Raw genomic sequence first — 26,547 nt, 5'->3', positions numbered from 1 at the left:
CCTTGAGGGGATGTGAATTATGAGGCAGAGCAGGTGGGCAGGGAGGATAGGGAACCAGGACAGTGATGGGGAGCGGGCTGGAGGGTGCTGGAATGGCTGCTGTGTTAGCGAAGGGGAAAGGGAGCCCCCTCCAAGCAGCCATTGGGCAACCTACAGTTTTGCCTGGCTATCTCAGGTGCACTGTGACCCTGCAATGCTCACACCCGCTTTGGGGGTGGGCACCTCCTCCTAACGTCTGAAGGCAAATGAATACCTCCAGCCCCTCCCCGCCCCCCAGTGCATCTTTAAGTCTCAGGATTGCAGCACTGGGGGCTGGCAGGACCATCATGCTTCCCCCTCACCCTTCCCAGACAGGCAAAAGACTTCCTGCTCCCCTGACCTCCACACCAAGGCAGCCAGGGGACAGATGAGTCAATCCCACTTGCCATAATCCCAGACAAGGCCTGGACAAGGTCAGTCAGGGACCTGCAGCGCGAGCTGGGTCACTGGCTGGCAGTGCTTTTGCAGGGTGCTGCATGGCCTGTAGGATGCAGACAGCTGCAAGCACCAGGAAAGGTCCCTCACCTGTGACCAGGCTGGAGACAATGAGGGGAAGAACCAGCATCTGGAGCATCCGCATCAGCAGCTCTCCTGGGAAGGAGAAATACTTGATCTGGCGATAGGTCATCTTGTAGGGTCGGAGGGCAAAGGCCAAAATGATCCCTGAGAAATAAGGGATAAGAAGGGAAACAGGATGGTGTCTGCCCCAGCAGCATCTCCAAATCCTGCTAGAGTGACAGCACCTGCAGTGTGGGCCCTGGGTCCTGTCCTGCTGCCTTCCTCATGCACACCAGCCCAACGGCGGGCCCTGCTGCCCCCTTGACCCCAGGCCTTTGGCAGGCACTGGGCCCTCCCCTACTGCCCTAGGACTGCCAATTTTGATTGGAGATATTCCTGGAGGTTTCATTACGTGACCTAATCTTTAATTAAAGATTGATCTTTAATTCCTGGACATGCCAGGACAATTCCGGAGTGTTGGCTGGCATTCCTGTGCTCCCTGCCCCTGCAGACATGCAATGTGCACAGGGCCTATGGTGGGCACTGGGCCCTCCCCTCCTAACCGCTGTCCCCCTCCCCACTTCCAGTGTGCACAAGGCAGGCTATGGGTCCTCCCTCCTAGACTCATCCCCCACCATGCACATAGGGCCTATGGTGGGCTCTGGGCCCTCTTCCACTGTCCTTCCCCTCCTGCAATGGGCACAGGGCCAATTGGTCCCTCAGACATCCCGGCTTTTGCAGAGATGCCAAAATACTGTTAGTACCACGAGCGGTGCAAGCCCTTTGGAGACATGACGGTGGAACCGGGTCCCTAGGAACAATAAGCATGGCAGCCTGATGCTGCTCGGGTGCCAAACCTGGTGATTCTTTCCCAGGAGAGTTATAAACAAATAACAGAATGTCCCATCCCTGTGGGAGCTGAGCCCTCCAAACTGCTTCTCAAGCTTGAAGGGTTCCCCCCAGTTTCCTTCCCATTTCCTCAGCTGAGCTGCCTTTGAGTACAGCTCTTTACAGCAGCCAGAGGGGTCGCGCTACAGCTGTAAGAGGCGCCTGCTCCTCTGCTTTCTATACTTTGCTAGCCCCATCGTTGGCCCAGCTCCTCCTGTGCACCGTGCACTGAGAGCTCAGAGCCACCTCGCTGGGTTCAGATCTCTGGGATGCCACCACGTCTAAATTAAAGGCTGAGGTGAGATGCTGACTTGGGAGGGAATGAATCTGTGCAATCAAAGGGTTAAACACAGCCCCCTGTGAGAGGCCTGTCCTTTAGCCATTGCCTCAGTGAGCACGAATGTGCCAGGCATGGAGAATGGCCCTTTCCCCGGGATAACGATTCCTGAGACTCCCTTATTACAGAGGATGTTGCTCATGTAAATGGTGAGCTCCCCGTCTGGTAAACAGGAGCCACACCATGAGAGTACACCAGCCAGCCTTCAGCAAGAGGGGGAACAGCACTGCTCTAAACTTCCCTGCTGCACTCCTGGGTTGTATTTCTAGCCATGCAGCTCACCCATGCAAACACTTCAAGGCTAGAAGAGTCCATCTGACTGCCTGCATTGCACAGGCCAGAGACTTCACCCCATGATTCTGCAGCGAGCCAATTGAAATGGCTGAGCTAGAGTGGATCTTTTAGAAAAAGACGTCCAGCTTTGATTTAAAGAATCCAAGTGATGGAGATTCTACCACTCCTTTGGCTGGTCTAAAGTGAGTTACAGGATGGCTCCCTGCCTCAGTTTCCCCTCTGGGCAGTGGGGATAAGAAGACTCACCCTGTTGGGGCTGGGAGGCTTCCTGAGGGACTGACTGTCTGTAAAGCTCTCAGAGAACCTTGTGCAGCAGAGGTTTAGTGTCACTTTCTGCAGTTCTCTTCTGAGGCTGGCTGTTATGAGCCACCGCGTGCTGGAACCATGATGCTTTGCACACAGGCAGTGCCTTGTGCCTGAGGCTCTCATATCATCCTCACTTTCCCAGGTGCAGCAAACCCCCTTAGTGGAGGCACAGCTTATAGCAGCAGAGGGCTTTTAGCTAGTAAAGCTATACAGTGCCCCAAGGCAAATGAGCTAAAGATGACCTTTTTCTGGAATAACTGCAACTACATGAGCAGTTTCTGCCTCTATAAACTGTTGTAAAGAATCACCCCTGCACAACAGCCTTATACCAGCAAACATTCCTAGTGCAGAGCCAGCCAGCTCTGTGAGGCGAAGCCTGGCTCTGCGTTCCAGGTGGGAACAGTGGACAGTACAATAAGGCCCTGATCCTTCACAGGCATCTGTAGATGCTCTTGCAATGCAATGCCTGATAATGGAGGCACTGAGAGATGAAGGGACTTGCCCAAGGGCACAGAGTGTGTTTGTGGCAGAACCCTGACCCCGGCACGCTTTTTTAATCAACCTTTGTGTTAACTTAATGAATCTCCTCAGGCACCACAGCACTGCCCTGCACAGGCTCCCTACCCAGTAGGACAGCAGTGATGGTGAAGAGGACAAAGGCATTTCTCCTGAGGAAGCCCTTGGCACTGTCTTTGGTGATGCTGTGCATCCGCTTCTTGGCCCGTGCTGCCCGCTCCTGCACTGCTTGTTGGAAGCGCTGCACCCGGCTGTTGGACCTGAGACGCTTGGCTGACTCCTCATTCAGGAAGAGGCTGTTCACATGGCCCCGCTGGTCACTCATAATCAGATCGAGCCCCTGGTCCAGAAAACACAGTTCTTGGGAAACTAGAAGGGGAGAAGCAAAGTGGAGAAAGAGTCAGAAGGCAGCATGAAATCTCCCTAATCTTGACAGTGCCCCCCAGCCCTCGAGATATAACTACTCAGGCTGTTTGGGAGGCTGTTCTGGAAAGCCCCTCAGAGCAGAATCAGAAACAGGACATTGCATTTGAGGAGCTGCCAGGGGTCAGAATTACTTCGATTCCGACTCTAGTTTAAAAGCTACAATGCTATCATTTCGCCCAAGCAGCAGGGGAACAGGAGCCGCTCTGCAGGGAATGCAGGCACTGGCTTGGGCATGGCTGAGACCAGATGGACATTCTCACTCCTTTTCAAGAGAATTTGTGGGCTGGACAATGATGAGAGTTCTCCTTCTCCATCCAGATGATATTTTTTTAAAATATACAAATGATTCCATAGAAGCCCAAGGAGCAAACCAAACTTCCCAAACTGGTGCTGCAAAAACAATGTTGCATAAGGGAAAATAGCCCCTATGTTTTTCATGGACACAGAGGAAAGAAACAAAAGCCCTCTGTAGCTTTCACCGAGTGGGAAAGTTGTGATTTTTTTCTCTGTTATTTGTAAATTTTATTTCAATTGCACAGCTTTCAAACAGCACGTCTGAAACGTCTTCATTGCTTCTTCCTCCCCCAAAACAAGCTGAAAGAATTCTTCCTGGTTTATTTTCACTGGCACACCTGGAGTCCTTTCTTGTGTTTACAGATCTGAAGGTCAAAAGCACCTCTTTCTCTACAGAGAGGCAAATAATGGGCCTAATTCTACTCTCAGTTACACCAGCGAAAATGTGGAGCAAATCCAGAACAGTCAATGGAGTAAACTTTGATTTACACCAGTGTGACTGAGAGTGCAAGCTCATCCTTTGACTTTACAAAGTTGCATGATTCCCTGAAGGCAACAGTGCGTGAGTTAGTGAGAGTTTGTGTGTTGTGGGACTGGGAATGAGTGTGTGCTTTTTTAATTTAAATTTGTATTGTTTTGTGAGTATGTGTCTGTGTGTGAATTTGTGTTTGACAGCGTGTGTGTGTGAATATGTGTATATGAGTATGTGTGATTGCAAAGCGTGTATGTGTGAGTGTGCACACACAATTACACTATTATCCCTGAAAAGAGTCTGATGGCTCATAGAATCATAGAATATCAGGGTTGGAAGGGACCTCAGGAGATAATCTAATCCAACCCTCTGCTCAAAGCAGGACCAATCCCCAGACAGATTTTTACACCAGTTCCCTAAATGGCTCCCTCAAGGATTGAACTCACAACCCTGGGTTTAGATGGAAAAGGTGAAATTTTATCTACGCCCATAATGGCAAATTCACCTCAAATGAGAGATTTTCTGTTATCATGTGGGTCAGTTGCTGGCCTCTTCCACAACCCAGCCTCTCATTCCCCCTCATCGGTGCTGCTGTTGTGTGAGGTTACTTGGGAAAATTGGACCAATTGCACTTTTTAATTAGTCCTCAGTCAGAGTCATTTTAAAGCTCTTCTGGCTCCCCAAATGCAAGCTCCTTCTTGTAATGCTGGGAAGCGCTGAGTCCCAGATCAGATGTTATAGGCAAGGCTACAGTTGCTCAACATTCCCCATTATAAGACTCTGTTTTCAGTTGCATATACCTTGGTCAAACTTGAATCATTTGTACCTCAGGCTGAATTTTTGGGAAAATGTCAGCCAAAACACTGCCACCATTTCAAAGAACACGGTTAATGAAAATATGTTGTTTTCTCCATGTTAAAAAATTCTGGAGACCTTTTCTTTAAGAAGTCTAAGGCCTCAATGCTTTGGAGATAATAGATAGATAATAAGACAGAAAATATCATATTGCTTCTATATAAATGGTACACCCAGATCTTTTGAATACTGCATGCAGCTGTGGTCGCTCCATCTCAAAAGAGATATATTGGAATTGGAAAAGGTTCAGAAAAGGGCAACAAAAATGAGGAGGGATATGGAACGGCTGCCATATGAGGACAGATTAATAAGACTGGGACTTTTCAGCTGGGAAAAAAGATGACTAAGGGGGGGGGGATATGATAGAGGTCTATAAAATCATGACTGGTAAATAAGTAAATAAATAAGGCAGTGTTATTTACTCCTTCTCATAACACAAGAACTAGGGGTCACCAAATGAAATTAATAGGCAGCAGGTTTAAAACAAACAAGAGGAAATATTTCTTCACACAACACAGAGCCAACCTGTGGAACTCCTTGCCAGGGGATGTTGTGAAGTCCAAGACTATAACGATTCAAAAAAGAACTAGATAAGTTTTTGGAGGATAGGTCCATCAATGGCTATTAGCCAGGATTGGCTGGGATGGTGTCCCTAGCCTCTGTTTGCCAGAAGCTGGGAATGGGTGACAGGGGACAGATCATTTGATGATTACCTGATCTGTTCATTCCCTCTGGGGCACCTGGCATTGGCCACTGTCAGAAGACAGGATACTGGGCTGGATGGACCTTTGGTCTGATCCAGTACAGTCGTTCTTACGGAGTAGGGACTTAACATTTGGCACAAGGATGCCATTGGTCAGGAACGTGCCTTTTGCCATCCCCATGAAAATCTGTCAAAATTTTTGCCAAGTTACAAGCCTTTGAAAAATTTCAGTTCAAACATGCTCAGTAGAGGCTGGCTAGAGCTTTGCAGTTAAATCCCCTGAAGATTTCATCCACACAGAACATGCTCCAGACTGAGGCTGAATGGGACTTTTCCTGCAATTGCGGCTCTTGGTTGCTGTGGGCTGGGGTTGGTTCCTGATCTGTGCACAGGAATTGAAAGCAGGGAACCTATTTCTCCTGTGCTCTCAATGATCCCCTTGCTGGGCCCAGGCAACATGGATGAGGAAGCTACCTGATTCAAATGCAGCGGGGATAAGAGCTGGACCTCTGGGGCAAGGGATAGTGAAGGGGGTGGGCTGAGGCAAAGAGCTTGTGGGTGGGGGGAAAGTGGGACTGCAGGCTGCTGGAGAGGAGAGGAAAATTAGGACTAGGAGTTGGGGGGAGACTGGGACTGGCTAGACAAGGAGACTGGGACTACGAACCAGTGGGGGCAGAAGCAGGGTGAGGTGAGACAGATCTGATGAAGAATCAGGGTGCGAGGGGAGAACTGCGTCCAGCTGGGCAAAGAGATGGGGACAAAAAGTTGGGGTGGGGGACGAAATTGAGATTGGACAGGTAGCTCAGAGAGGGAGACTGGAACTGGGAGCCACTGGGGATGGGAAATGTAGACAGGATGGGGAGTGACTACAGGCCAGGAGACAGAAAGAGACAGATCAGAGGAAGAGCTGAGAGGCAGAAACTGGGACTGTATGGGAAAGGAAATTGGGACTGGGATGAGAAGCCTGAGGAGTGGAGAGTGGGGACTGGAATGGGACCGAGATGAGCAGCCAGGGTGGGAAAGTGAGAGAACTAGGACAAGGACAGGTCAGAGGGAATGGGGCAGAAGGGGTCAAGCTTAGGGGGGAAGGGGAAAAAGAGTCTGTGCCCACAAAAGCACATGTCCCTCCAGAGCCTGGAATGGAACCCTAGATCCCTGAGTCTCACTGTCCTCCACTGCCAGCAAATCGCTGTGAAACCCACTGGCAAAGGGTCCCATCCCCCTTGAGTGCTGGGCCATATAGAGGATGACAACCTACCACTGCTACCAGTTACTCATTTAGCTCAAGTCACAGAGGTCTGTGTGTGGATCTAAAGGTTCAAACCCTGCTAATGACCCATGTGGTCATAAGACTATAGCCCACTCTACCTTGAATGATCCCTTACAATATGTGCTAACTACTTACGCTAAACAATCTGTTCCACATTGCATTTTGCTGTGACTCTGGGCGTAACTTTCCTAGACCTGAAGAAGAGCTCTGGGTGGCTTGAAAGCTTGTCCAGAAGCTGGTCCAATAAAAGATATTAGTTCACTCACCTTGTCTCACTAGTATTCTGGGACCGCCACAGCTACATCTACACTGCATATAACTTCACTATACTAGATCCAAGCAAAATTTCTCACCACATGTTTCAGCAGATTATGAACCAAACTCTCAGGTCAGAACCCCTCCCACAGAGTCCAACAAATGCTTCCTTTGTCTCATCAGGGTGAATATGATGGGCAGTGAAAGAGAGGGAGGTGGCTTGGGGTGTTTGTCTCTCCTTTTTATAGCTTCCTCTCCTGAAAAACATTTCCAGATGGGCACTAGGAGGCAAAGGCCTGGTCTACACCAGTGTTTTTCAATCCATGGGTTGTGACCCAGTACTGGGTTGTGGCATGTCAGGCACTGGGTCACCTTGCTCTGGTCAGCACCGCCAACCAGGCCATTAAAAGTCCCGTTGGCAGTGCTGCCCAGCTAATGCAGGCTAGTGTCTACCTGTTCCAACTCCACGCTGTGCCCCGGAAGTGGCCAGGAGTGGGTCCGGCTTCTAGGCAGGGGGGCCACGGGGCTCCGCATGTTGCTCCCACCCCAAGCACTGCCTCCACATTCCCATTGGCCAGGAACCAGCGAATGGGAGCTGGAGGGTGATGCCTACAGGCGAGAGGTGTGTGCCTCCACCTAGGAGTGGGACCTGCTGCTGGCTGCTTCCGGCGCACAGCTTGGTCTGTGGTACCAGGACAGGCGGGAAGCCTGCCTCTGTACCCCAGCTGCGATGCTGACCGGGAGCCACCAGAGATAAGCCTACACCCCAACCTCACACCCAAAACCCCTTCCCCAGCCTCAGCCCCTACAAATCCGGAACCCTTTCCTGCACCTCAAACCCCTCATCCCCAGCACCACCCCAGAGCCTACACCCCCAGCCCAGAACCCTGACCTCCTCCTGCACCCCAATCCACTGCCCCAGCCCTGAGCCCCCCAACCCCTCAATGCAGAACCCCTTCCTGCCCCTCAAATCCCTCACCCCTAGCCCCACTCCTGCACCCCAACCCTCTGCCCCAGTACTGAGCCCCTCCCACATCCCAAATCCCTCATCCCCAGCTCCGTTGGGTCATGGGCATCAATAATTTTCTTCAACTGGGTTCCCAGAAAAAAAGTTTGAAAACCACTGATCTACACCACGGTTAGGTCAGCACACAGCAGCTTACCTGGACCTAGCTCTGGAATTGGCTTCACTTAAATTTGGCTCCCGCTGACGTGCCTCACTACGCTTACTTAATAACACCACCTCCTCAAGCAGCGTAAAGTCAGGGTCAATGTAATTAGTTAATGCAGTGTCAATGTAGACACTGCGTTAGTGCGTTACTGACATCAAGAGTTACTGGTTTCCAGGAGCTGTCCCTCAATGCCCCACGTGACCACTCTGGTCACTGCTGTGAACTCTGCTGCCCAGGGGTCAGGTGGACAGGAAGCCGTCCCTCCCCTTTAAAGCTCTGTGAATTTTTGAAGTTTTTTTTCCTGGTTGCCTGGCTTGGTGAGCACACCTAGCAGCACTCCATTGTTGAGTGTAATTGCCCAGCTGACCATGCCGGCTGCACACTCCTGCCCAGAGTACACAGGATCTCCTGGGGCAGTGGGGAGAAGAGGCTGTGCAGGCACAGCTCCAATCTTGCCATAGAAATATGAATATCTATAAGCAGATTGCTCAGGGCATGCAGGAGAAGGGCTACCACAGGACCAGCAGAATAGCCATGGGAAAGCCAAGTAGCTGCGACAGACGTACTGGGCAGCCAGGGAGGCCAACAATCGCTCTGGCAGCCCTCCCTAGAAGCCTTCAGGAGAGGATTGCAGAGTGTCTACCTCTGTTTGTTGTGCAACTACCTCGTCTCATATGAGTCAACCAATGAAAAGTTGACACCGTCATTTCACTAGCTTGGGGATGGGCCGAGTGCCATCTTTAAACCAGAGCTATTGTTGCACTCCCTTGCCTTGTGGCATCGCTGGCGAAGACTGCTGCTGCTCCTTGTCATACATATCCCTTTGTCTGTCACCCCTGCACAAGCTACTCACAGATGTCCATATTTCTATGGCTGGTCTGTATCAGTGCTTGCGCAGTTGCTTCTCCCACAGGCCTGAGAGATCCAATACTTCTTGTCTACTGCAGGCAGAAACATGTCTAGCACGTGGAGCCAGCATAGTTGGTTGGGCAGTTGCACACAACAAGGATGAGCTGCTAGGTGAGTTTGCCAAGGTGGGCAATCAGGAAAAGGCATTTCAAAATACACAAGAGGGTTTTAAAAGAGTGGGGCGGGGTGGAGGTGGCTTCCAGACTCTGTGAGCTCTGAGCAGTGGAGTTTACTATTGTGACCACAGTGGTCACTGATGTAGGGAGTGGGACAGCTGCTGGAGGACTGTTAGGGTCAACCCAGATCAAGCAATGTCTACACTTGCATTGCATCAACCTCAGTAAGTCAGGCATGGCTCATCGCTGCTCAGGAAGGTGGTTTTAACTGCGTGGCAGTATGTGACGTTATTGACATGAACTGGCACTGTATAGATCATTGTCTGGTAGTGGCACCTAATCTTGTATAAAGGGGGTCAAATAGGATGTCTAAGACAAGGTTATGGTTGGCTAGTTATGGTTATGCTCTCTGTATGTGTGTATCATTTTTGTAGTTGAAGTTATAAATATTGGCTCTATACTGTCTGTATTTCAAATTTATGCTATGCTTCTGGGTGACACCCCAGACAAGTTGGTGTCAGCTCCGCCTAGCTGGCTTGATGGCCCATTAAGGACCATCAGCTATACAACTGATACGCCTGTAATTCAGCAAAGTATGCAGGGACTTGCCCATGTGACTCCAGACTCCATTTTGCTGTAATTTTCCACAGTAAGGACAAAGAGGTTCTTACACCTGGAAAAGACTATAAAAGGCTGATGCCTCATCTCCATCTGGTCTTCAATCCTGCTTCTTACCTCCGGAGAGACTTTGTTACAAACGGAAGCTCTACACAAAGGACTGATGACCCATCCCAGCTGTGGATGTTCTCCAGAGACTTAATTTGAACCTGCAGTTTACTCTATCTCTGCTACAAGCCTGAACCAAGAACTGTGCCATTACTGTATGTAACTGATTCCATTTAACCAATTCCAGCTCTCATCTATATTTTTTTCCTTTAATGAATAAACCTTTAGGGCTTGTCTACATCAGAAAGTTGCAGCGCTGGTGAGGGAGTTACAGCGCTGCAACTTAGGAGGTGTACACAGCTGCAGGGCACCACCAGCGCTGCAACTCCCTGTTTGCAGCGCTGGCCGTACTCCCGTTTTGTCTCGGGTGTAGAGGATCCAGCGCTGGTGATCCAGCGCTGGTAATCAAATATAGACACTTACCAGCGCTTTTCTTGACCTCCGTGGAATAAGCAGGTATCCCAGCATACCTGAGGAAGCCTCTGGTAATCAAGCTGGTCTCCTTCCCCGGTTTGCTCTCGCGTTCCCCGAACCCCGAGCAAGCAGGTCTCCTTCCCTGAGGTTTGCTGGGTGGTTCCGGGAACGCGAGAGCAAACCGGGAAAGGAGACCAGCTTCGCCGCGGTTTGCTCTCGCGTTCCCCGAACCCCGAGCAAGCAGGTCTCCTACCCTGAGGTTTGCTGGGTGGTTCCGGGAACGCGAGAGCAAACCGGGAAAGGAGACCAGCTTCGCCGCGGTTTGCTCTCGCGTTTCCCGGAACCACCCTGCAAACCGCAGGGAAGGAGACTTGCTTGTTCGGGGAACGCGAGAGCAAACCGCGGCGAAGCTGGTCTCCTTTCCCGGGTTTGCTCTCGCGTTCCCCGAACCACCCAGCAAACCGCAGGGAAGGAGACCTGCTTGTTCGGGGGTTCGGGGAACGAGAGAGCAAACCGGGAAAGGAGACCAGCTTCGCCGCGGTTTGCTCTCGCGTTCCCCGAACCTCCCTTGAAGCCGCCCAACAGCGCTGCAGTGTGGCCACATCTAACACCACTTGCAGCGCTGGTTGCTGTAAGTGTGGCCACTCTGCAGCGCTGGCCCTATACAGCTGTACTAATACAGCTGTAACAACCAGCGCTGCAAAATTTTAGATGTAGACATGGCCTCAGATTCTAAAGGACTGGCAACAGTGTGATGTGTGGGTAAAATCTGATTTGTAGATTGACCTGGGTCTGGGGCTTGGTCCTCTGGGATCGAGAGAAACTCTTTTCTTTAACTGGGGTATTGGTTTTCATAACCATTTGTCCCCATAACAAGTGGCACTGGAGATACTGGGAAACTGGAGTGTCTAAGGGAATTGCTTGCGTGACTTATGGTTAGCCAGTGGGGTAAAACCAAAGTTTTCTCTGTTGGGCTGGTTTGGTTTGCCTTGGTGTGTAGAAACCCCAGCCTTGGGCTGTAACTGCCCTGCTTTAAGCAATTTGTCCTGAATTGGCACTCTCAGTTGCATCCTGCCAGAACCAGCATCGTTACACTGTAACAGGGCGCTTATTTTAGCCAGAGACAAATCTGAGCATTGACCCATGCACACAAGATAGTTCTTGTGCCATTTGATTGAACTCCCAATCAGGGTAAATTTGTAGGCCCAATTATTATACCACCACCCTTGCAGAAACTTTCAACCCCAGGGAAGCCAGCCATAAAAGGATCACTCCCCCCTTTCACTCCCACCCACAGCCAGAATCCCAACTGTTCACACCTCTTCACAGCAAGCAGAACAGATTGTGGAGACTGATGTATCAGCTCCCACCACTTCTACATTCAGGTTGATTAGTGCTGAGTGCTGCCTGCCAAGAGGCTGGGCAGTGCTGGTAGCCAAGAGAATTGATTGACATTTGGGGCTGCGCTTTGGGTGAGCTGTTCTCACTTGCATTAGGGATGAAAGAGAGTGTCTGAGTCCCTGCCTGATTAAAGAACAATGATGTTCTGTACGGTTGGCCCTGCTCTATTGCCTCTGGGTTTGCTCCAGGGGAAGCCCATCACATACCATAGGCCATTGCTGGACTGTATAATAAAAGCCTAGCTGAATGAGACTTGGCTGATGCAAGCCCTGACCTGGTCTGAGCAGAGAGGTGGTATATTGGATACAGATAGGATTACTTAGGTCACCAGCTCCTTGAGCAGTGTGGATAGATCCTGGTGTCACAGCTCAGGGCAACGGCACCAGAAATCCCCCTCTACTGTCCAGCAAGGCCACGCAGTCATTGGCTCTCCTGTCTTCATCTCTCTCTCTTCTGACCAGGGTATTTCCAGCATGCACAGCCCCCTGACCACGCTGTGAAAGACAGGCAGTCTAGGCAGGCTTCTTTTGCCTTCTCTTTAAAGACAGTATGCAGTGTAATTGCCACAGGACAAAGGTACTACCCAGCTCTTCCTAAGCAAGCATATTTTATTTTCAAGGTAAAAGCATCACAGAAAATGTATAAAAACAGTAAAAGAACTGACACACATGCTAATAAACTTACCAGAGATCCCCACCCCTCAGCCTCAGCCTGGGCTCTGGCTGGTAAAAGTCCTTCCAGCCCCACCTAGAGGTATTCCTGTTGTTTCAAGTTCCTATGTCACCCCTTTGGCCCTGAAAAGGAACACCCATGAGTAAGAGAGTCACTCATTACTCCGGCTGGCTCTTTGACAAGCGTGAATAGATAATCAACCAGTCTTTGTTCAAAGTGCAGTTTTAAAAGGATGAATTTGAGGTGGATCATTTGCATACCCCTCACCCTCAAGTATTGTCTGGGAAATCCACTTCCCACATACTGTTCCAAAACATCCTTTGAAGTTCCTAATATCTCCTAAAGAGTGCATCAATCCTGCCTTCCCCTTAAAGTAGTTCTATACACTCCCACAAGAGTAAACAAACATTTGCATTTCAATACAATGGACTCCCACAATACTTAAACTTAATTCCATAAGGTTTAGCCAGGATATTGTCGTCTCTCTCACACCTGGGTCATAGAACAATAGCTCATTTCCTGTAATAAGTATTACAATGTAACAGAATGGCTAGTGTCTTTATACCCTCTGTTGGATGGGACCAGACCTGCTCACTTGTGCACCATAGGCCCTATGCTGCTCACAGCTAGCAGAGATTCTCTCTTAGCTGAAGTGGCAGGGGGCTGAGCTTTTGGAACAGAAGGGCCTAGATTTTATCTGCACTGTCACCATGTGGTGTCCCGTAGCTGCTGTGTTTAGAACAGCCATGATACAAAATCTGTGCTAACTCCATTTTGTAATAGTTATTTGAACCACCACTGGAGGGCATTTGGGGCACACATGAAGCTACACTGCAACCTCCTAAGGATTCTGGCTCAAACCTGCCTCCAGCCTTTGCTTTGGGCCTTACAGAGGCAGAGTATTTTGCAGTAACTTTGTCAGTATCTAAACCTACAATGCAAAATTCATCCTCAGGGTAACTCTGCTGACCTCTAGCCATCAGGAAAGGCCTAGTGTACGTAACAGTGAAGAAATCAGATGCTATAGAAAGTACTCCTAAAATCCTATTGCCTGTAGGCTTTCAGCACCATCCCAGAGGATGCCTAGGGAGGAACATAATTCTCTGGTTCTGTAGGCAGGTGTTACAGTGTGACTGGCTCCCTTAAGAGGGAGTAGGGTCCAGTGCACCTGGGACTGATTAACTTCCCGGTTCCCAATAGGAACAGGGCTTAAGACAGGGCACCTGGGCCTTATAGATGGTGATGTGACAGATTTCTGTTACCAATCTGCCTGAGGCACCATGTGATCAGGCTGAGGCCACAGGATCGGCAGGGGAGGGGATGAAGGAGCATACCAAGTTTTAAAGCTTTATTAATAAAATAACAGCAGTGAGTATCGGCACTGCTCTCATTACTCAAAGGAAGCAAGAAAGCGTTAGTATCCCAGCCCTAACCCACTTTCATACTCACACGCCCGACCCAAGGCTGGCCAAGCCTGGGTGTAATGTAAGAAGAAGAGGGGGAGGGGTGGACGGGAATTCTTGCCCCGTGCACAGGTTGTCCAGGGTCCGCTGCGATCTCCGCCTTGCTTTGGCTCTTGGGAGGGTTTTAAGTCCTGGGTTCCTTAGGGGATGTTTTCGTCTAGGGCCTTCTGTTCCTGGTGCTCTTTGTACCGGTCCAAACCGGCTCGCTGTGGTCTCCTCAGCTTCCCAAAACACCCCAGCTCCAGAGGCTTTGTTTTCCTTCCTGTTGGCCTTCGCCATTTCATTCGCTCTCACTGCTATCTCCGCAGCCCTGCTCAACTTCATTGTCTTCTCACAGCTAGGCAGCTGCAGATTTTTCTGCAGACCGGAGCCAGCATCTTATCTTCACACGAAGCTAGCTGAAGTGTTGAGTTAACCCGTTCTCTGCTCTTTTTCTCCTTCCACCTCTTGGTCTCTCATTCCCTGCAAGGGAATCTTCCATTCCACCTTTGACCTCCCTCCCTCCCCCACTCCACCCCACCAAATGCCTTGCAGTGCTTACAACCGCGTTAGCAACATACAATGCTGATCTGCCTCCTCATGGAACCCCCTGAGGGAGGAAGTCCTTGGGCCTGTGACAGTGAGAGAGGGAGACAGTGGCTGAGTTAGTAGGGGAAAGGGATAGAGCAGAGCTGCCTGAGAAGGCAAAATTCAGAAGAGGGAGCAATAGGAGCAGCAGAAGGTAGCTGGCACCATTGGGAAAAACAAAAACTGAAGAAAAGTGTTGGTGAAGCCTGGGCAGAGCTGAGGAACCCTGCTGAATTGTAGGAGCTTATGCAGGGGCCCCTAGGACCCAGAGGAAGAACCTGCCTGGTTCAAGGCAGCTGAGCCTGAGGAAAGAGGGTTGATGCTAGCAGGTGGATCCAGAAGCAGGGATAGGACTTTTGGGCAGGGAGCCTAGGGGAGTGGAACATCACAAGAAGCCCCCTTGCAGTAAAGGCTGCAGGCAGCTGAGCCCAGAACCAGGAGTTGGTCTTGGAAATATGCTCCTACTCAGGGGCAGAGAGGCCTTGGGTGTGGAATGCTGTGGGGAAGCTCTCTTACAGGAGACCAGACTTGGGTTGAGGGAAGGGAGCCTGTTCATGTGGCTACCCAGGGAGGCTTGTGCTGTCAACCGCAGGAACCTGTGGTGTCAGTGGGAAAGGGGCCTGGAAGGTCAGGGCTGTGGGAATGGATCGGTCTCTGTCCAGCAGGCTGTGTGGGGAGAAGGGCTCCATTGCACCTGCCAGCGCTCACCCCTGGGTGCTTGAGCAGGTTAACTCCAAACAAGAAATTCTCAGTGATGTGTCAGAGAATCAGGTACAGTCATGGGGAGATGATTCAGACCTATCTCCTTTCATAGAGTGTCTGTGCCAAAAGCTGTTACTCCAGCTGTCAGTGACCCCACTCCTCCTTGTAATCAGGCACAGACTCACCCAGTGGCACCCCCTGCTGGTCGTCTCAGGAATTAGCTCACCAGTCATCAGAGCACCCCTGCAGGCCAAGTATACCACCTGTTGCTGGCCCCCACATGCCTCCCAGATCCTGATGCCCTTGTCTTGGTGCTGCTCTCCTGGCAGTACCCCACTCTCTGGGTTTCCCCACCCAGGGGAACCCCCACCCCCTATCCCCACATCACCTCAGTCGTGGCTACTGCCAGTCACTGTCTAGCCCCTGCGCCCTGGGGCGGGCTGCAGTCTATCAGTCAATCATCACAGGCAACAAGGGGTTTGGACTGGTTGCCTTTACCCACCCTCAGGCTGCCCCTCTTCAACCCCAATACCTATGTGTGCCTAGGACCAGGCCCTACAGCCTGGGGAGTTGCTGGCCTAGGGCTTCCCAGCCCCGCCTCACTCTAGGTCCCCAGGTGAGTTCCTCAGCAGCCAGGCCTGTCTCTCCAGTCAGAGTGAGACTGCTCAGCTCCTGGCTGCCCTAGCTTTCTTATAAGGCCTAGTTCCTCAGTTTGGGGCATGGTTTGGCTCCCTGCCACCGCCCCAGCCCTCTGCAGGGCTTTTCGAACCCCTTCAGGCCTGGAGCGGGTGTTCACCCCACTACACCCCTTCTAGGGAAGAGCCAGGGAGGAAATACCGTAACTCTGCTCCAAAGGCTGCAGACTGAATCCTGCTCACTGTATGCACTCCAAAGGAACCAAACTAAAGGGACCCAACTGCTCTTTCCCCTGGTCTCAGCACAGCCACAGGCTGACTGATACTGCAGAAATAACTTCACTACTGCTGCATTTCGACACTACCTATTGTCCCTTTCCCAGATGCAACCACTTCATTGTCTTGGCATTTATTGTAAGTCCAAGTGAACTACACCAGTGTTCCAAGGTAGCAAAGAATATCATCATTAATTCAAATGTTTCCACACATCATATGATGTCTTCTGCATAACCTAAATCACCAGTAAATCACCAGCAACCCACCTGTTCCACAGTGCTAAAAGTTCTCTAACCCATGGGAAAAACCACAGAGGATGTTTTTCAAAGTGCTATAAAATCCACATGTATAATCAAATTATCTTGAAAGTTGATATGCCTCACTGGGGTGTGGGGAAGGGTTAGTGCTGCAAATTTGGGATTACTGGGTCAAGATACTCTTGAGATACAGCACCTAGGACCAGTAAAATTTGCTGATGTTTGTAACTTTTTGTGCACATCTCCGTGGCTCAAACTATGGCATTGCACCAGCCTAAGATTATCCAATCAGATTTGAAATCAGCTTGTGTCTGGCACCCAAGTCCACAGCAGAGAAGCAATATTGGAAAAAGTTATTAGCCAGTCTGTCCACCTCAGTAAATTGGCAAGCATCTCAGAAAGGGACCTATGTCTGTGTCACAAGTCAGGCTGTGTGCGCTGTGGTCACAGCTGTGTACAGGCAGGTCAGAATGTGCTATTATCCCTTGGCAGCTTAGGGACCAGGCAGTAGACCTCAACTTGAGCCTTCAGGGAGTGAGAGTTCAACTCCTCCCGCCTGCAGATTGCTGAGAATGTCAGGTGTATACTGTACTATTCTCTACTACGGCTCAGTTGAGAACTTTGCCCCAAATGCAGGCAGTGTTATGGAGAAGTGTATGACTTCCGTAGTTCAGGGAGAGTGGAGCTCGCTGTTGAACAGCTGATTTTTCCATGTGCTGTAAAAGCCACGTGCAGTTAGAGCTTGTCCTGAAAATAGGTGTAATAAGGTTGGGACTCACCACCAGCACCTCCTGCTGGTTGTCTCCAGGAATTAGCTCAGTCCAGTGGAGCGCCCTCTCCAGGTGGTGTCCTGCCTGTCATCTTGCCCTTGGTTGGTATCTGAGCCCGTGTCGCTCTCTAGTTCATGGCGTCCTTTTCCGGTCAACTGCCCTCCGGCAGTGCCCCATAGTCCATCCACACCCACTTCCGGGGGGCGGAGGGGGGTGATCAGCAGTCCTTCTACACTCCAGCCACCATATCCAACCACATCCCCAAAGTCTAATCCCTCTTGACAGGGAACTAGCATAGTCTGTGATGGCAGCTCCCTACAGCCAATGGCTGGGTGTACTGTGGGGTGAGGTGGAAAGGGGGAACCCAGGCCTGCCCTCTACTCTAGGTCCCAGCCCAGTGACCCTCTGGCAGCAGCCTCACTGTCCTCCTTCTCTCCCATCATCTGTCCACTTCCCTAGGCCGCTTTGCCTACAGCCCCTTGCACCCGCTAGGCCCTTCCCTTCAGGTCCTGCAAGCTATGGGCTAGAGCTCCCTTCTGCTAGCCACAGTGCTAGTTTCCCAGCTCTGGAGACTAACCTTCCCCTATCAAATGGCAGGGACAGACTAACTGCTCCCTTCCTGGGCAGCCTTTATATAGGGCCAAGCTGAGCTCTTACTGGCTGTCTCCAATCTTGGGTCCCAATAAGCCCTTCTCTAATTGGCTGCCTGTCTCCACAGACGCACTGGCCAGCTGCAGCCCACACTCTCAGGGAGTGGGGCAGTAGCCCCACTACAATAGGTATACAACAGGAATAATGATAAATGTTCTGGTACACATGTGAGGTCATTTGAAGCAGGGATTCCTGGGAAACATCCCACCCCCTCCAAAAAACAGCTGCTTTTAAAATTTTTGGTGTCTTATAACTTTTTTTAAGCAGAACTACAGAAATATAATAAAATAATAAATAAGGCCTCCCTCCTTGTAAAGTGTACGTCACTGCCCTGCCCCGACCTCATCTATTTAGCAGCACCAAGAAGCAATTTAGAAATATTTCCAAAGTTATAACACAGCAAGAGCTTTTACAGCCAGTTCTCATCTCTGGAAGCTCTTGTTTTTTCAGAAAATCCTCAGTAAGTGACAACTTGAGTAACGTACTCACTTGATGGCTTAGGGGAATAAATGTTGCCCAGTGGCTCATGAGTCTGAGAATTATGGGTTTTATGTTAACCTGGGAGAAACTTTTTCAGCAAATAGAGTTCACTGAAAAATACATTTGACATGAACTGACTACTGTGACAAGGCACCTTCTCGGTTTTCCCAGCCTCTGCTGCTTTTAGCCCTGGTGAGACAGGCTTGGGTAATGTGGCCTCCTTGGGACGCAGAGGAAGTCTGTTCCTTTTCTCCACCAGTACTTTTTAGAGTATTTTTCTCCCTTGTGGGAGAGAATATTGCCTCTCCTCCTGATGAGGCTTACTGTCTTGCTACTCCTAACCTCCTGGCAGCAGGACTTCTTCTCTTCTCCCAGGGGAGGGTTTAAAAAGGTCTCAGGTAGCCCTTAGTTGGGATTAGCCAATCCTAACTAACCTCAGGTAGCTCCCTCTCAGCTGATTCTAACTGATACCTTTAACCCCTTCTCAGCTGAACCTGATTGACCCATAGTTCCCCCCCAGCTGATAGGGAGGAGGGCATTTTAACCCTCTGAGACTGATTTCTACCCCTCCCTTGCAGCTGTCTGTCCTGAGTTTATCACACTACACGTCACACAAAATATTTTGTGGGACTAAGCTGGTTAGAAGAGGAGGTGCCTTCCTTTTAACCTTTAGCCTAGTGGTTAGGGCACTCACGTGCATTCAATTCCCTCCCTCCAACTCCTACTGTGGAGATAGAATTTGAACACAGACCTGCCCCACCCCTCAGATGTATGTCACAGATGAGTGCCCAAATAACTGGGCTAGGGAATATTCTGCAGCACCCTCTCAATCTCTCCTGTGGAAGCTGTTCCACTGTGTATAAATAATTAAATTGTCCTTGGAGAAGGGACCTGAGTCATCCACACCCTCAGTGAGTGGGCCACCACGAGGCTATAGCATTATTCTAACTTGCTGTCTCTCAAGCCCAATGACTATTCCTTGTCACTCACAGTTGTCATTCATAATGACTGTTCACTCCATGAAGTGCCACTACGTATGATAACGAATAGTCATTCAGCTGGAGAGACCAAGCATATGTCTAAGGCCATGTCTACACTACAGACTTTTGTCGACGCAAGTTACGCTGACACCCAGCTACCACTGTAATTAAACCACCATTACATGCCCACACTATGTTCCTTGTGTCAGCGGAGTACATCCACAATAGCACCTGCTAGGGTGACCAGATGAGAGATGTGAAATATCGGGACATGGGGCAGGGGTGTGTGTGTGCTGGCAGAGCAACAACAACAACAAAAAACAAAAACAAGAGACAGCGGCAAAGGAAAAAACAAAAGCAAAAACAACCAAGAGCTGCCGGCACATAGGAAAAATTGGTGGGGGCTGAGCACCCACGAGCAGCTCCACGCCCCGCCCCCCCGCACCAGCTCGCCTTTGCTCTGCCTCCACCTTCCCTGAGCTGGCTGCCACGTCCTGCTTCTCCCTCCAGCACTTGCGCTGCCATACAGCTGATTAGCACAAGCCTGGGAGGGAGGGGTGAGGAGGAGGAATGCAGCGTGCTTAGGGAAGAGGCGGGGCCAGAGCAGGGATTTGAGGAGGGATCCAACTGGGCAGTGAGGGGGCAGGGATTTCGCAAGGGATCCAAGGGGGAGGGAGGGGCAGAGTCAGGGTGGGGCCAGGGAGGAGTTGGGGTGGCAGGGCGCAAGCCCCCTCTGCCTGTGCGGAGGGCAAAATATCGGGACAATTCAAACATCAGTGGGGACGCAGGACAAACAAGTAAATATCGGGACAGTCCCGATAAAATTGGGACATCTGGTCACCCTACGTATTGCATTGATACAGAGAGCCGTGCACTGTGGGTAGCTACCCCACTGTGCAACTGGCCACAGGATGCTTTGAGAAGGGTTTGCAATGCCACTTGGGGGCAGGTACAGTGTCACATAATGAAGGTTTCTCAATTCCATCATTCCATGGGAATCCTACTAGATTGTCAGCTGGTTTTCAACTGCCCTGGTAACCTGCAAGCCAGCCAGCTCTGTCCAAAAGCATGGATCCTGCACTGCTGTTCAGCATTGTGCTGTGCATTATGAACACAAAGCTATAAGAGGAGCCCAACGGGAGGCTATTCGGCTGAGGGATCCCTTGAAGGAGCATATTAACATTGAGCCACAGTAATGTGTGTTGCTGTAGCGTGCTGAGCTTGGCATTGTCTGTTTGCACCATGCTAGGAACCGTGTAATGATTGCTGTGTGTGCCCAAAAAGTAACACATTGTAAATCACGTTTTAAAGTAGCACTCAGTAATATGACCAACTGATATTGCTGAACACTAACACAAGAAGCCTACAGAAGTGTGTGTGTGGCGGGGGAAGTGTGTGATAGTGTGTGTGCGTGCGTCAGCATGCTGTCTCTAAGTTCAGACAGCAGCCGGAAGCAACCAATCCTGAGACAGAAGCTGGTGCACAGACAGTGGGTGTCCACCTGTCCTCCCACCCCAGCTCAGCAGAGACAAGTACACCGGTGGGGGGAGGTGGACAGCTCAACATCAGCCCCCGCCCTCCCTCCCTCACTCTGCACAGCACCAATCTCTTCCCCCAGGAGCAGCCTGCCTGCCGCTGTGATGGTAGTGCAGGGAGGGCAGGATTCCATATTAATGTGATGATTTTGTGATTCCCTCCAAGTTCTCCCACAGCCTCCTCTCCCCACAGACCAAGGAGATCCACCCTCTCCCATGCAGTCCAGGCAGGAGTGTGTTTGCTGCTCTAGCCGGCATGCTCAGCTTGACAATAGCCATGCGAGTGCACGTCTGTGTAGCTGGATGCAGGGCAGCAGAGTTCAAACCAGCGAGCTGAGTGGTCACAGTGGGCATTGTGGGATACCTCCTAGAGGCCAGTTATGGTGATGTAATGAATGCAGTGTCTACACTGATGCTTTGGCTATCTAAGGGCTGGTCCACACTACGGGGGGGGAAATCGATCTTAGATACGCAACTTCAGCTACGTGAATAATGTAGCTGAAGTCAAATATCTAAGATCGGATTACTCACCCGTCCACACCGCGCGGGATCGATGTTCGTGGCTCTCCCTGTCGATTCCGGAACTCCGTTGGGGTTGATGGAGTTCCGGAATCGATATAAGTGCGCTCGGGGATCGATATATCACGTCTAGATTAGATGCGATATATCGATCCCCGAGCAATCGATTTTAACCCGCCGATACGGCGGGTAGTCTGGACGTGGCCTAACTTTGCCACAAAAAGCTCTACGTCTCTCATTGTGGTAGTTTTGTCAGCATACCAGGGGAGTTAAATTGGCGGGAGAAGCATGGTAGTGTGTACACCTCCACTGTTCTGTCATTGAAAGCTGCCTTTTGCTGACAAAACTGTGTAGTGTAGACAAGACCTAAGGCTAGGTCGACGAAAGGCAGCTTATGTCGACCTGTATCACTATGTACACTACAGTCTTGCTCCCACCGATGTAAGTGCCCTGTTACACCAACATAACTCCACTTCCATGAGAGGCTTAGACCTTATGTCAGTGTAGTTAGGGAAACAGTGTCTGCGCAGACAGTGTCCCTTACATTGGCTGTTATTCTTGTCAATTTCACAGCTTCTGCGGTGCTTATAAGTCCACCAAACATAGGTTGACTTAAGACTGTAGTGTAGACATTCCCTAAGAATGACTAAGCCAGATGGTTAGGAGACTCGTCTATGATTCTGGAGACAAGTTCAAGTCCTGCTCCGATGACTAGTTAATTAGTTATAAAGAGTGGAATAGCTTCAACAGGAGAGATTGAGAGCTGCTGCTCCTCCCACTCCCATCATCATCATCGTCATGTTTCCATCATGCCTTTGGTGTTTAGAGCGGCGATGAAGCTCCTCCACTTCTGTCTGTTTCTAGCAAGTCTTTCAATGGCTCCCCAGAGGTGCCCTGGGTTTTTCGGCTTGGCTTCTACAGCTCTTTGCCCTGTTATTTTTGGGTGGCCTCGTTCTTGCTTGCCTTCAGGTGTCCATCTTATTGCTATTCTGGTGATGGAATTAGTTTCCATCAGAAGCACATGGTCAATCCCTCTCCAACGCCTTCTGGCAATGATGGTGCTCATATCCTCTTGGCTCCATTGTGTCAATAGATCTTGGTTTGAGATTGTTCTGGGCCAAAAGATACAGAGGATTTTTCTGAGGCAGGTTGTATGGAATGAAGACAGTTTGGACATGTCATACTTCCTCATTCCCCAGCATTCTGCACTATAAGGTAATGTTGAAAGTAGGCAGCTCTGATAAATCTTGAGTTTGGGTTTGGTGATGTATTTTGATGCTTTCTAGACTGTATTTAAGCTTCTTAAGATTGATTTTGTTCCGGATGTCCTGGTTTGTTCCACCATCCTGGCTGATGCTGCTGCCCAAGTATATGAATGTTTCTACACTGGTGAGAACATAATCCTCTATCCGAACTGGTGATGGGGAGGCAATATTAAATGTCATGATATTGGTCTTATTGCGGTTGATTTTCAGTCCAGTTTGCTGGCTGAATGTATTGAGTCAAGTTGTTTTTTCCTTTATATGGTGTTGGGTATGTGATAGGAGAGCGAGATCATCTGTGAAATCCAGGTCTTCAAGGGATAAGAAGAGTGTCCATTTAATGCCTCCTGGCATATCTTCTGTTGTATGCTGCATTACCCAGTCGATGGCAATGCTGAAGAGGACTGCAGACATGACACATCCCTGACATACTCCTGTTTTGACTTCAAAACTGAGCTCACTAAGATCAACACTGCATGTAAAGTTGGAATGGAAGCTTTTGATTATGTTGATTACATGGAGAGGGATTCCATGTGCCCGCAGAATGTGCTATAGGCTGGTCCTGTGAATGCTATCAAAAACCTTCTCAAAATCTATTAAGTTTATTGAGAGGTGCCGTTGCCATTCTAAGCACTGTTCTATTATCTTTCGTAGAGTGAAGATTTGATCTGTGCTTCCAAGGCCCTTCTGAAAACCGGCTTCCTCTTTTCTGAGAACGCTATCAACTGCCTCTGAAATACACTGGACTATGAACTTACACAATATACCTCTACCTCGATATAATGCTGTCCTTGGGAGCCAAAAAAAATCTTACCACGTTATAGGTGAAACGACGTTATATTGAACTTGCTTTAATCCATCAGAGTGTGCAACTCTGCCCCCCAGAGCACTGCTTTACCACGGGGGGAGGGATAGCTCAGTGGTTTGAGCATTGGCCTGCTAAACCCAGGGTTGTGAGTTCAATCCTTGAGGGAGTCATTTAAGGATTTGGGGATTGGTCCTGCTTTGAGCAGGGGGTTGGACTAGATGATCTCTTGAGGTCCCTTCCAACCCTAATATTCTATGATTTGATATCCAAATTTGTGTTACATCAGGTCGTGTTATATCGGGGTAGAGGTGTACGTTGCTTGGCACAGAAAAAAGTGTGATACCACGCCAGTTATTACAAACATGGAGAGTTCCTTTCTTTGGTATCTTCACTACAACACCATCGGTCCTCAGCTTTTCCCTTTCCCAGACTGAGGTAAATAGAAACAGAATTGAACCTGGCAGGTTCAATAGAGGGGCCAGAATAGATGCTGCTAACTCAGGATTTAGCTTGAACAATTCCACATTCAAGTTATCCTTGCCAGGAGCTTTCCCATTTTTAAAGGATTTGATGGCTTGAATGATTTCTTCCTCAGTTGGCCTGTCTGTGTTGATATTAAGATCTTCTTCTGTCTCCTGGATGTTTGCTTTCTCTTTAGATGGCTTCCTGTCCTCTGGTGTCCCTGCCTTCTCAGGGCAGGACAGCTTGCTGGCTCTATCCCAGAGTCTATATTGGTGGCGGCTTTTTGCTCCTGACAGGTTCAATCATACCGGATTGGTCTTTTGTGGAGCATGAAAGATGGTCTCTTTCACCAACAGAAGTTAATACAATAAAAAATATGACCCCATCCTCCTTATCTGTCATATCCTGGGGCCAACATGGTTACAACTAACCTGAAAACAACTTAGAACTGAAAAATCAGTTACTTGCTCAGCTCTGGTCCTGTGTACACTTGTGCTCTCAACCAGCCTTTTTCTTGGTGTCTCCTTCTGTGAGTGAGTTCTGGGTGACATTTTAAGGGGAGTTCAGCACCCTACAAACATACCCCAAAGTCTCTCCCCATCTATTTGAGTCCCACCTGGGATGGCTCGGTGGCAACACTGCATGTGGAATATGAAGCCTGCATGGTGCCAGCTTCCCGAACTCCTGCCAGGCATCACTAGGCAGGACAGAGCAGGTTTGCACTGAGAATTGGAAACAGGTATGCTCAGTGCACACTACAGATGCCCATGCTGAGTTTAGGGTTGGGAGCGGAGAATGGGCATGTTCAGTGTATGCCACAGACTCTGAGACCAGAGACAGTGACTAAACAGGCTCTGTGTATGCTATAGGCATAAGATCAAGACGGTGGGAGGAGCATATTCATTGAGGTGTTGTGACAGGCTGTACTGATCTCCATGGGGTGTTCTCATTCAGGTGCGAACATCCCATTGAGATGAATGGGACACCTCCCACCTCTGCAATCTTCCAGTGTTGCAGAGGGTTGTGCAGAGCCCCTTCTGCTTACACTAGCCTCAAAGGAAGAGTGAGGTCTGGGGTCTCCCTGCCCCTTACCACTCCCAACTGGTGGATGTGCTCCTCAAAGCCCATCAATTACCACCTTCCTTCCCTCCTGTCCTGCTGGGCGCAGGAAGGGGCTAGGACAGCAAAGCTGTCAGTGGGTGAGGTGTGCACAGGAACACACCTTTCATTCCCCACCACAGCTGCCTCCCATGCCACATCACTAACAGTACTTCACCAAAAAGCAAAGGAAACTCACCAACAAAAGCCATTCTTAACACAGAATTCAGCTTGCCTAGTACTGCCTTGAACTCTTCCACAATGCAGGGGGCTAAACTTAACCCTATGGAAACCAGGCAAAAGATTCTCCCACACTTTGCCCCCACACAACCTTAACTCTGTCCTCTTTGGCTGATGCCCCTACTTGTCCCTGTCAGAGATCATAGCCCCAGGGCCATAAGCAGGGCAGCAGCCCAGGGTGCAAAGCCGCTCAAAGTGCAAAGCTACAGGGGCAGAAAAATGGGGGGCAGAAGAGCTCGTTGGGGCCAGCCAGGGGTGATGATTGGAGGGCATGCAGGGGCGTTGCCCCCATCTGTATACGGGTCCCAGCCTCCAGAGCCTGCCAGAGTCACTCCTCCCTCAGCAGCAATGCACACACAATCTGACATCCATAGCCAAGTCCGCTCAGTGCACAGTGGAAGGGGAGGGCAGCCAGGTCTCCAGAGGCTCTCTCCCCGCCATCTCGGCACTCCTGTTCCCCTGCATGCCTGCGCACCATGGAGCGGGGCCAGGTGAACTCCTGGGTAGCTGGGGGGGGGGGGAGAGGGGGTGGTGCATCCAAAGGCGAGTGAAACTTCCCCACAAGGGCTTGGTGGCTAGAAACTCCCTGGGAACTCCAGGCAGCTCACAGGGGAGCAGCTGCTGCAGCCAGGGGCCAGGAGCAAGGGGAAAGCCCAGCCCCATGCTGCCCTGGAAACTCCAGGCAGAACACCAGGGGCTCACAGCAGAGCTGCAGCACCAGGGGCAAGGGAAAAGCCTGGCCCCAAACTGTCCTGAGCCAGGTACCAGCTCCAGGAGCCACGTGGCTGTCCTGAGCGGGCAGACCATTGCCCAGAAGCTGAAGGGGAAGCCCCTGGCTGATAAGATGTGGCTGGACACTTTGGGGGACTACATAAGGCAATACTGGGTACTGTTCCCCTGCATGCCCACGCACCATGGAACAGTCCCTGCTGCCATACCAGCTGGGGGCTCACAAAATTTTCTCCTTCATCCTCTGGGGCCCCTTGAGTTTTTGTTTCTGTTTAGATGTTCTGTTTAGAAATTTAGCTAGATTTAACAAAACAAAACAATACCAAATACCCAAACCTGAAATGAAATTGTTTTGGTTCTGGTCACTAACCCCTTAAAATCACTTATTTGCCCATGTCTACTGCTATAGAACTTCGTTGATATTTGACAATGATAGTTAAACATTTTCTGTTTTCCCCTAAATTTTCCATTTTTGTGTTCCTCTGAGTTCCAGGCTGTGGCTGGAACCATAACCAAAATAACAAAATGATAGTGGGAAACAGACTGTTCT

At 50.1% G+C, this 26,547-nt stretch overlaps 1 protein-coding gene across 4 annotated transcripts in view; it reads right to left on the bottom strand.

Moving 5' to 3' along the window:
- The window catches only part of LOC127040023 (excitatory amino acid transporter 1-like), a 257,902-nt gene that overhangs the window by 44,416 nt on the left and 186,939 nt on the right, over positions 1 to 26,547 (bottom strand). For 3 of the 4 annotated variants that reach the window (XM_050933758.1, XM_050933759.1, XM_050933756.1), the window contains 3 exons: positions 12,576 to 12,685; positions 2,987 to 3,247; positions 565 to 702 (listed from right to left, as the gene is read on the bottom strand). In XM_050933758.1, the coding sequence (XP_050789715.1) occupies positions 565 to 702; positions 2,987 to 3,203 (355 nt within the window). In that variant the 5' untranslated portion in view covers positions 3,204 to 3,247; positions 12,576 to 12,685. The remainder of the gene's footprint in view (positions 1 to 564; positions 703 to 2,986; positions 3,248 to 12,575; positions 12,686 to 26,547) is intronic. The other variant, XM_050933757.1, reaches the window with a different exon arrangement.

The sequence above is a fragment of the Gopherus flavomarginatus genome, chromosome 24, assembly GCF_025201925.1.
Source record: "Gopherus flavomarginatus isolate rGopFla2 chromosome 24, rGopFla2.mat.asm, whole genome shotgun sequence".
NCBI classification, from domain to species: Eukaryota; Metazoa; Chordata; order Testudines; family Testudinidae; genus Gopherus; species Gopherus flavomarginatus.
Note: the sequence above shows the minus strand (reverse complement) of the source record. Positions and strands in the feature narration are given on the sequence as shown.